Source organism: Juglans microcarpa x Juglans regia, chromosome 5D (genome assembly GCF_004785595.1).
Source record: "Juglans microcarpa x Juglans regia isolate MS1-56 chromosome 5D, Jm3101_v1.0, whole genome shotgun sequence".
NCBI lineage: Eukaryota > Viridiplantae > Streptophyta > Magnoliopsida > Fagales > Juglandaceae > Juglans > Juglans microcarpa x Juglans regia.
The window spans coordinates 34,577,363-34,587,674 of NC_054602.1; the positions used below are offsets into that span (position 1 = coordinate 34,577,363).

Below are 10,312 nucleotides of genomic sequence, written 5' to 3' on the forward strand. Positions count from 1 at the left end.
ACCTTATCTCCAATTTATATAGGAATCATGCATGTGAAGTAAATCAAGAGTAGCATCATTAATGAACTTAGAAAGAGGCTTAATTAAGGAGTTAGTGATGAAGGACACGAGCTAATTAGTTGAGTTAACGTGGCAACATATTTGAATTTCTTCTGAAAGATAGCTGAAGATGAAAGATGCTAGGATAAGCATTGACAAAGTTATACTTTGAATCTTGCAAATTGTCATTTTAAGTGCTGATTTTTCTTGTAGTAATTTTAGTTAGACAGCAAATTGATTTATTTCCTACTTATTTTGTCGTTACTTTCCAATTGAAAAGCAATCTCTTTACTGTCTTGAGCCATTATATATTGACCTCCATTGTAGGAGTGCAGGGATCATTGATGATATTATAATAAAAGTCGTGTTGCCTTTAACAAGTTGTCTATCTCTGGAAGACACAGCTCTTCCTCTATATCTTCCGCTACGTCAGTTAGTCTCCTACAGCTAATTAATGATCATGCACTGACCTTCTCTAGTAGTACTAGAAGCCTCGTAAAGTTAGCAGTACTCTTGGAGATCAAGAAACACCAAATTTAATTGGGTGCATTTCTTGCTAGCCATAGTTCCCATAGTATATATGGAAGGAGATCAAGCAAGCTCATGACTTGATTAAATTTTGCAAAATAGAGCTACGTACCAAGAAGATGTCAGTTCTTAATTTCTTATAACTATGCATGGGAGATTACCAGTGCAGCAGCCAAAAACAGGAGAAAAATGCGGCCAGAAACCTATATATATATATATATATGTGTGTGTGTGTTTTTATATAATTTATTGAAATTAATGATCTCTGAGATGTTTAGAGTTTTCGAAACTCCATGGATTGGTTTTTCGTACCAAGAGAAAATTAAGTCACATACTAGAGATCACGTGCATGCAGTTGATGTTGGGTCTGTGGAGTTGTGTCGGCTCGATTTGATAACCCGACCTAGATAAGGATATGTTATAGTTTTTTGACAGATTTTCATGGAGGCTTGATTCATGGAGTGCAAGCTTGGCCATTGACTCCAAAGAAAATGTTTGGTACTATATGCAGTCAGAAAAAGTGTAGTTCAGTCAAATCACACTCGAGGTATGCTCCATACTCCATACTCAACTAAAGCACGAAATGATATTATAAATATGTACTTAATGAATAATTTAGTACTTCTGAATATATATAAACAGTAAAATTTCACTTCAAAATATATTTTATAATTCTCAATATAATAAAATATTCTGACATAAGTACATTATCAAATCACATTAATTTAGTGTCAAATTATTTATTATTGTTTATTTATTTATGTTTGCATTCACTTGTCATTCTTGTTGTTTTTCACAACAGTTGTCATGATTATTATATATTAATCTGAATGTCTTGTCATGATTAGTATACAGCCACCTAGCTTCAATATAATTATATGAATGTCTTGTTAATTTTGATATTCTGAGCACGAGACGTCTTCAGCTTTTTTGGGTCAAAGGAAAAATTTGGGCATTGTTTGCAATAAAATAAAAATTGCAAAGAAAAAAGATTTCTCAACGTTCGCGTGACAAATAGTTCGAGCAAAATTTAAATAGAGAACTCGCTTGAATCTTACTCAAGTTAACATCAAATAGAGATCTCATTTAAGGTGCACTCGACACTTTATTCAAGTTAATAATATAGAAAAGTAAAAATTTGAGTTTCTGTTGTGACACTATAAATATATATATACTTAATAAACAATTTAATATGCTTTGAGTGTTCTGAACAGTGAGATTTTACCTAAAGTGTATATTGTGATTCTTCAATATAATAAAAAATTCTGCAATTTTGTGGTCGTAAGTATGTTGCCGAACTATTTTAATTTTATGTCGTGTGATTAATTGGCTTGTGTTTGCTTTGTTTTGTCTATCGTTGTTTTTCACAACACAAAGATCAAGAGCGAAGATACATGCTTGGAGTACGCAAGCATGCATGATGCATATCATTATGCAAATTAATGATCTTGCAAAGAAAAATTTATAAGAGGAATGTTAATTTAATTAGTTGCGATGTGATCACCACATTCGAAATCAAATTCCAACTTGCAGATCACTGAAAAGAAACTAATTAACATGGGATACAAATTCAGCCGATCGAATATTATCAATATCTTCTCAAAATACTAAAGAAATCTTGACAGGTGATCAATTCGATCAATCAGCTTATAATTACAGGGAATATAATAAAAATCAATTAAAAACACATATATGCATGGAACAATTTAAGAAAAATTCAACCTTCTCGCAATCTTCCGATGAATTCGGGCAGGATATACTGAGGATTTCGATGAATATATATATATATATATATAGATACACCCACGCACGCTGAATTTGATGTATTTTTTGTTTTTTGACTGTGATCATCATCATGTCATATAGATGCCTACGCCGCAACAATCTAATGGAGTTCGAGAACGTACGTATGACAAAATTCTCCCTCGCTTTTTTCAGCTGAAGCTAGGCCTTGATCATGATCTTCCTATATATTAAATTTCTAACATTTTTCTTGTTTGCTTGATTTCCTGCATTGAAAAAGAGACTTTTGGAGTTTTTGAGCATCGAGATAAATTAGATGCTATATATATATATATATATATATATATATAATCGGTACTTACTTCTCTAAAGACAGGTACTTGAAATATTTGATCTATAAATATCTTTAGTTTTATATATATATATATATATATATGTATGTGTGTGATGAATCTGATAATAACAACAGAAATATTGCATTCATGCGGACTGAGTATTAAAAAAGTTAAAAGATTTGTGAGTGAAGATATTCTGGATCACTATGTTAGATGATACATGTATTCGTATTTCTTTGAAAAAATGCTAGAGGGAGGCATGGCTCGGGCCTCCGCGCGGACGACTTCCTACGTGGACTCAAGACGCACCGTTTTGGAGTAAATAAAACGGTGCGTTTTTAGTCCACTTATATGCATGCCTTCGACCCCAAAACACACCGTTTTGCACTTTTTCTCAGTTTTGGTTTTTGGTTCTCCTTCCCCAGAGAGCTCTGTTCTCCTTCATTTCTCCCCGGATTGAAGCCATCGCAGGTTCGTTTCTCTTCCTCTCTCTTGGTTTCTCTTGGTTTCTTGATCTTTCTTCTCATCTATCCTTTTTTGTTTCTCTTCGTTTCTCCTTCCAGGTATCTCTCCCCTGCCCGATCTCTCTCCCAAACCTAAATCTAACCCTAACGCAGTTGTGCGACGCCGAGGAAGAGAGATTCGCACTCCAGTTATTCACCAAGCGAGCGGTGCCATCCTAGGTAAATTTCCCAACCCTATAACCCAATAGAAATTCCTTAATTTTTAAGAATGTAGAAAATGGGTTGCAAATTGAATGGCATTGGATATGTTAAATCATAGGCATCGATAAACCGATTATTTATTCAGTATACATTATTGTAATTCCTTAATTTTTATGAATCTAGGAAATGGGTTGGAAATTGAATGGTATTGGATATGTTTCCAAAAATTGAAGGCATCGATATATATCGATTATTTATCCGGTATATATTAGTGTAATTCCTCAATTTTTATGAATCTAGAGATGTTCCTTGAAGAGTTGTTGATAACATGCAATGCTGGCCTAATGTCATATTGAGATTGATTGCTATGTATTTTTACTCAATATATACAAGTCAAGTGGTCATGGCAGAGAAGCCAGAACTTTTTGAACTATCTTACCTTTGTACTACAGATGTTTAAGTTTATGACAGTACTCTATGGATTGACATTGTATATGCAAGTTTGTTTTCCCTATTCAGCAAAATCTCATTTCAGAGGAAAACATGGTTTTTTTTGTTTTTTTTCTCCCTCAATTTTATTGAAGGCATTCTCATTGGCTGTGTGATAGGAACTGCTTGCCTTCTTTCTCACAAAATAATGCCATTATTGGGCCAAACATGCACAAAAAGTTGGAACAGGGCAGCTCATGAACACTCAATCTTGGCTCTTTTTATCAAATCACTGTAATCTCTTATTTGAGGTTTTAAACCCCTTTGCACAATGTGCTTTAACTATAGTGTAAGCAACTTTTTCCAAATTGACTTTCAATTCTCAAGAGAAAGTAGTAACTCATTCTGAGTAGTTCCACCAAATTTGATTTCATCATGAATATCCCACGCGATTTCATCATGAATAGTGATATGCAAAGTTGAGTTCATCGTCATAGATTGTCAAATAAGGAACTGCATACAAAATGGTTCAAGGTACCAATGGCCATTTTACACCTTGGAAAATCATGGTTGTTTTCAAATTCCAACACATTGTTAATCATGAATGCAAACATTGATTGTGGCACTTCCATTGTTTTAATTACACCTGGTTCTCTACATTTTTTCGCAGCTGCTATATATTGTCCAGCTGCTATATATTGTACTTAGAAAAAAATCTGCTATATATAGAGGCAAATGTATTGTTATGAATGCTGTTGTACTTAGAATACTTGGATATGCCATGTAACAGCCTTATATGTCTTTCTTAGAAAACAAAGTGTCTTTTATGTATCTTGCTATGCGGAGAGGATTTTATGGATGTGTTGGAGGTGATGTTGTACTTAGATTATATTGTTGGATGTGCTATGTACAACCTTATACAAACTCACTGAATATATTGTTGGAGGTGTTGTTGTATTTCGTTGACAGATTTAAAATGTCGTCATCAGTTGCGTCAACATCGTTGCTTAATCATACATTGAGTGACGCCCCAATGTGCAGCTGTGGGAAACAAGTTGTACTTAGAATATCAAATACTCGAAGAAATCTGGGGCGAGCATTCTTTGGGTGTCCACTCTACAACAAAGAGGTAGACGCAGTTAATAGTAATTCCGTGTTTTTGTTTTCATATTAATGTTTTATTCAAAATTTTGATGTCAGACATACGTCTACATTTATTTATGTATAATCAGGGGTTACCGGACTGCAAGTTTTTCAAGTGGTCAGATAGTAGTGAATACAAAGAGCAAGACTTTGTAAAGAGAGAAGCAGAATTATTAAGGAAAGAGGAAGAACTTAAAAAGAGAGAAGCAGAATTAAGGAAAGATGAAGAACTTAAAAACAGAGAAGCAGAAGTATTAAGAAAAGATGAAGAGCTTAAAAAGAGAGAAGAAGAGATTGAGAAGAGGGAGTTGGCACTCCATAATCATCAAGCCGAGTTTCGCATTCAAGAAGCCGACATGCGGCATGCACGCAAACTATTTCGTATATTTTGGCTAATAGCCATAATTATTTACTTGTATTTGATACTCTCACTGGGTTGACGACTTTGTATCTGTATTTGAAGAAAACTTAGCGTTTGTAAGTCGAGACTTAACAATATATATATTTTAGACTTTAATCTGATTTGTATTTGATCTTCAATCTCGAGACTTTAGTATGTTTTAACGTGACAATGCTTATTAAAAGAGTATATATATGGCATGAAAATAACTTACCAGCCTGATATCATTTTGTCAGAATATTTGACAAGACTAAATTACAGGTTTATTGATTACCTTTTTTTCACTTGGACATAAGAAGCAATATCAAATACAGTATAATCTCAACTTATAAACTAATGCCACATAAATTGAATACTTGGATACAAACTCACAGGGGCATAAATACTATATTTGGATACAAAATGTGCAAAACGTGGGTTCAAATACTAAGATACGATACAAAACGTATATTTGCACCACTAATACATAACATACTTACTCCAATATACCAACACCAACACGCAAATTACCCCTAACACACAAATGCATACAAACCACATCCAACACTAATTCCAACAAATCACCACCATTAACACACAACATAAGTAGGTATAATGGATCTATAAAGTCTTGCTACAAGAAGCTGCTTGGCTGCATTCCATCTGCAGTCTCCGGCTGCGTTCCATCTGCCATTTCCGGCTGCGTTCCATCCATTTCTAATTACATCTGTGAACATAATAACAGCCAAAGTAAGACCCATATAAAATTAAATGAGTTTAACCAATAAAATGAATTCAAGTGGTAATCGTACGCTTTCTTGTGTCCCTATCACTGGAGTTTGTTGTCCACTTTCTTGATCCACCATTATGGAAGTTTGTACATTTTCTTGCACCCTCATTTCCGATATCCCGAGTTGGTTTCCACTACTTTCCAATAGTTCAGTATCCAATCTACGCCTCTGACAACATAAAAAATAATTAGAGTTCACAAGTGAAAATAATAGCATATTATCAAATACTTATAGATGATCATCAGGATACTATGCTCTCACCGGTCTATTTTTTTCCTTATCTTTTTTCTTATTCACAGCCTTAGTTTTAATTTTCTTCAATTGTTCCTCCATCGTTGACATCCTCCTCTTACACGGGGGTCTTCCCTTGCCTCTGACAACATGGGACTTAGCACCTTTTTGGAACTTCCTTCTGTGGCTGCATTCACGGTACTTCCTCCAACATTAGAATCTATGTCCTTGGGGTTCGAAGTGCGCCATACCTCATTCATCGCATATAACTTCGAAATCATTTCCTCAGTATGCCCATCGCACGAAACTGCATTTGTTACTACCTCATTGAAAGTTTTCAATATACGTTTATACCTAACAGTTTCGGGTCTCTGATCAGCAATGTCATAACTTCTCGAAATAAACGTATACTTACGTTTTATGTCTTTTCTCCACCGGTCCAATATGTACTTTTCCGGCAACTCACGAACTTTCTTAGCTGAAAAGATGGCAAGAATATGTCTACAAATGATCCCTCGCATCTCAAACAACCCACAAACACACTTCGCCTCACATTCGGTCTCATTAAAGTAAAGAGTGTAAGTAACCTCCTTGATGAAATCTTCAGCCTTAACTTGATCATCGACCGAGTAAGTTGCGATTACTCCATCCATTTTCTCGAAACGATAATGACAATATATCATTCCCATTATCTCTTGTTGAACCTCCCTAAATTTTGAATTTGTGTATACATCTTGAAACTTCTTCTCAAAAGCCAAGTGTGATATGCAAGGAACCGTGAAGTTAAATGAATTGAAGTCAGCTTGGTTTTCGTTCTCAATTTTTTTCTTCAATGCATTGTCGAACTGATCAACAAACTCTTTAAGGTTTGTCCTGGCATGCACGTAACCATCAAAGAAAGCATTCATACTCTCACTGCGTTAAGTTGTACTCATTCCAGCCCAAAACGAGTTCTTTAAATATACCGGCACCCAAAACTCTCTTTCCGCATATAAGTTTTGCAACCATGCATTTTCATGTAAATTGAAAGTATCCTTCAGGCTGTTCCAAGAATTCTCAAACTCCTCGATTGTAAGAGAGTCATAGACACAAGATAGTAGCTTACTTTTCAGGCCACATTTGTATTGAGCATGGGAACCAAGCTTCTCAGGCACCTTTCGCAATATGTGCCACAAGCAATATCTATGCCGCGTGTTGGGAAAGACAATAGCTATCGCATTTTTCATTGCGCGATCTTGATCTGTTATGATAGTATTCGGCGCTTTTCCATCCATGCAATCAAGCCAAGTTTTAAATAACCAAACAAACGATTCTGTATCCTCACTTGAAATAAGGCCTGCACCCAAAAGGATTGACTGTCCATGATGGTTTACACCCACAAAAGGTGCAAATGGCATTCCATACCTATTTGTCAGGTATGTGGTATCGAATGTTACTACATCTCCAAAGTAGTTGTAGGCCCCTCTACTACGGGCGTCCGCCCAAAGTACACTTTTCAGTCTATCATCATCATCCAATTCTATGAGGCTGAAAAAACCATCATTCTTGAATTGCATCTTTCTAAAATACTCAAACAGCGCTTGAGCACCACCTTTACCAAGGCGCAAGTGTCGTGCCTTGTCAATATAATTACGACAATCTTTTTCTCCAAATGGTACGTTCTCAAACCCACCCACCTCAGTCACAAGAGCATGGAAACTTTTATTCATCCGTATACCAGCCTCATCATTAGTATCCAACACCCTCTTAACAGACTCATTAACTTCTCTGTTGCATCTGAAAAATCTGGATTTTCTTGGACTAAGCCCATGATTGTGTGTGTTAAATACGGATGTGACACACAGCTTCCCATCCTTTAACATGACATTCATCCTTACCTTGTAGTCTGTCTTGCTTGTTGGCCGAGGCTTGGAGACGTTTGACGCCCTATTTCGTGCCTTGCCACCCCGAGCACATCCCACAGTGACATATTTCACAGTCTCATCTTTCTCCCTTTTACTCCTTTGTGTCATTACGCCAAAACCACATCGTTTTCCGTAATGTTTATAGTAATTAATCAACTCATTCTCCGACTCAAAAGTCATCCCTAGCTTTGGCTCCTCAGTGGTATCACCCCCATCAGTGCTAGCCTCTTTGGTATCAGCTGTATTACCCAAAGAGGCAGTAGATTGCGCTTCAACTTCTATTGAGTCTGATGTGGCCTCACTAATTTCTTCAATAGAGTTACTTTGCTGCACTTTATTTTCCTGTAAATTAGGAGAAAAAAGTATGGCATGAAAAAGTATGTTCTAGATAATGTAAAAGAAACTGCATGTGGAGAATCAAAAACATCACCACACTGTCACATGGATATGGGTTGGTAGAAGTTGGAGGAACAAATGCTGGTAAAGCTGAACAAGAGCTTGAAGCGACGCTAGCGCTGCTCTGTACACTAGAACTCGCAGCTACACTAGAGCTGACACTACTTGCAGAACTAGACATGGGAGTAGAAGTAGAGATCCATGGGTGTTGCTGCAGTTTTCCAAATAAAATGTAAACATAAATAGTTATACCAAATATTCAAGTACAACATTAACTACAAATGCATACTCTAAAAAATGATTACCTGGTTGTTCCATGGATATGGGTACGTATTTAGAAGAGGTCCCATCATTGGCATGACAGAACTATACAAGGCAGCAGAACTACTTAGGGCAGTAGTACTTGACGTTGCAGCGGCAGTAGAGCTCCATGGGTGTTGCTGCAGTTCTCCAACAAAAATTAAACATAAATAGTTAGACCAAATATTCAAGTACAACATTAACTACAAAGACATACTAAAAAATGATTACCTGGTTGCTCCATAGATATGGGTTGGCATTTGGAGGAGGCACAAAAGGTGGTAACCACGCATGAGACATTGGATCGTAGTAACTTGGCATGTAATTTGAAAAAGTTGGATACAGTGGTCTTGATATGTTGTCCTAACATATAGCAACATAATGTTAATCAACCCAACTGGACAAGGACTACACATAAAATAAACACACACCAACTGTTGAAAGATGTTTACAATACCTGGATTGATGGATTGGTGATAGGAACTGTTATGCGGGATGCATCTTCTTTCTCTTTCTCCATCTATCTCACCGATGAAAACAAGATGCCACGCACCTACAATATTATATTGAAATCTTTTAGTTGGGCACTTATATATATTCACGGTACTTTTTACTATATTTTGGACTCAACATATTTTGACACAAACTGAATGCAAATCTTTACAATCAAAATAGGCACTTTTTCAAACTGAATGTAAATGTTAATCTCGAACAAAAATCTCCCTCTCAGATGCAAGATGTAGGACAACGCTAACTTTCCTATTAAAAATTAACAAGAAGGAAAAATAGACTAAAAACCAGAATATTCTTAATAAAATCAGTTTCTTCTTTTCATTTTTTCCAAACAACAAGTAAATTGATGCAAATGCTAACCTCGAACAAAAATCTCCCTTTCAAATGCAAGATGCAGGACGTATGCTAATTTTCTTATTAAAACTTAACAATAAGAAAAAATATACTAAAAAAGCAGAAGTATTCTTAATAAAATCAGTTTCTTTTTTCCATTTTTTCCAAACAACAAGTAAATTGATGCAAATGCTCATCTCGAACCAACTGTGTACCTTTCAGATGCAAGATGCAAGACGTATGTAACTTTCCTATTAAAACTTAACAATAAGAAAAAATAGACTAAAAAACTAGAATATTCTTAATAAAATCAGTTTCTTTTTTCCATTTTTTCCAAACAACAAATAACTTGATGGAAATGGATTGCAAGAACTAGATTTCCAGAATTACCAGTTTCAAATGTACTATAGATTTCCAGAACTGGCCGTTTCTTCCACAGATGGCAGATGGGATGGAACGTAAATGCTCACTCACGGTGGAGACTCACGGCAGATGGTCACGCACGGCAGATCCCCTTCCACAGACGGCAGATGGAACGTAAATACTGGTGAGTTTTGGTTTGGCGTTGGTTCCCGAATTTTTT

General features: G+C 35.8%; 3 protein-coding genes across 4 annotated transcripts; 1 reads left to right on the top strand and 2 right to left on the bottom strand.

Annotated features, from left to right (window-relative positions):
- The first annotated feature begins 4,715 nt into the window (after window positions 1-4,715).
- On the top strand, window positions 4,716-5,322 carry LOC121265928 (golgin subfamily A member 6-like protein 7). Its single transcript, XM_041169586.1, has 2 exons — window positions 4,716-4,868; window positions 4,972-5,322. The coding sequence occupies exons 1-2, from the start codon at window positions 4,716-4,718 to the stop codon at window positions 5,320-5,322; spliced, it is 504 nt and encodes a 167-aa protein (XP_041025520.1).
- A 573-nt stretch (window positions 5,323-5,895) lies between these two features.
- LOC121265930 (protein FAR-RED IMPAIRED RESPONSE 1-like) lies at window positions 5,896-7,191 on the bottom strand. Its single transcript, XM_041169587.1, has 3 exons — window positions 6,406-7,191; window positions 6,074-6,220; window positions 5,896-5,961 (listed from the first exon to the last, which is right to left on the bottom strand). The coding sequence occupies exons 1-3, from the start codon at window positions 7,189-7,191 to the stop codon at window positions 5,896-5,898; spliced, it is 999 nt and encodes a 332-aa protein (XP_041025521.1).
- On the bottom strand, window positions 6,082-9,425 carry LOC121264464 (protein FAR1-RELATED SEQUENCE 5-like). 2 transcript variants are annotated; one of them, XM_041167642.1, is made up of 5 exons: window positions 9,341-9,425; window positions 9,115-9,246; window positions 8,889-9,023; window positions 6,314-8,794; window positions 6,082-6,220 (listed from the first exon to the last, which is right to left on the bottom strand). In XM_041167642.1, the coding sequence occupies exon 4, from the start codon at window positions 8,365-8,367 to the stop codon at window positions 7,204-7,206; it is 1,164 nt and encodes a 387-aa protein (XP_041023576.1). In that variant the 5' UTR covers window positions 8,368-8,794; window positions 8,889-9,023; window positions 9,115-9,246; window positions 9,341-9,425; the 3' UTR covers window positions 6,082-6,220; window positions 6,314-7,203. Both variants share the same exon structure in this region, with proteins under 2 accessions (XP_041023576.1, XP_041023577.1).
- Between the last annotated feature and the right edge of the window lie 887 nt (window positions 9,426-10,312).

What these genes read in the sequence shown, in the direction of transcription:
- LOC121265928 (XM_041169586.1), top strand. Translation starts at nt 4,716, where the DNA reads ATGTCGTCATCAGTTGCGTCAACATCGTTGCTTAATCATACATTGAGT. An exon ending in GTCCACTCTACAACAAAGAG is followed by an intron (nt 4,869 to 4,971) that starts GTAGACGCAGTT and finishes ATGTATAATCAG; the next exon opens with GGGTTACCGGACTGCAAGTT.
- LOC121265930 (XM_041169587.1), bottom strand. Translation starts at nt 7,191, where the DNA reads ATGAATGCTTTCTTTGATGGTTACGTGCATGCCAGGACAAACCTTAAA. An exon ending in AGGCAAGGGAAGACCCCCGT is followed by an intron (nt 6,221 to 6,405) that starts GTAAGAGGAGGA and finishes TTATGTTGTCAG; the next exon opens with AGGCGTAGATTGGATACTGA. An exon ending in TGATAGGGACACAAGAAAGC is followed by an intron (nt 5,962 to 6,073) that starts GTACGATTACCA and finishes GATGGAACGCAG; the next exon opens with CCGGAAATGGCAGATGGAAC.
- LOC121264464 (XM_041167642.1), bottom strand. Translation starts at nt 8,367, where the DNA reads ATGACTTTTGAGTCGGAGAATGAGTTGATTAATTACTATAAACATTAC.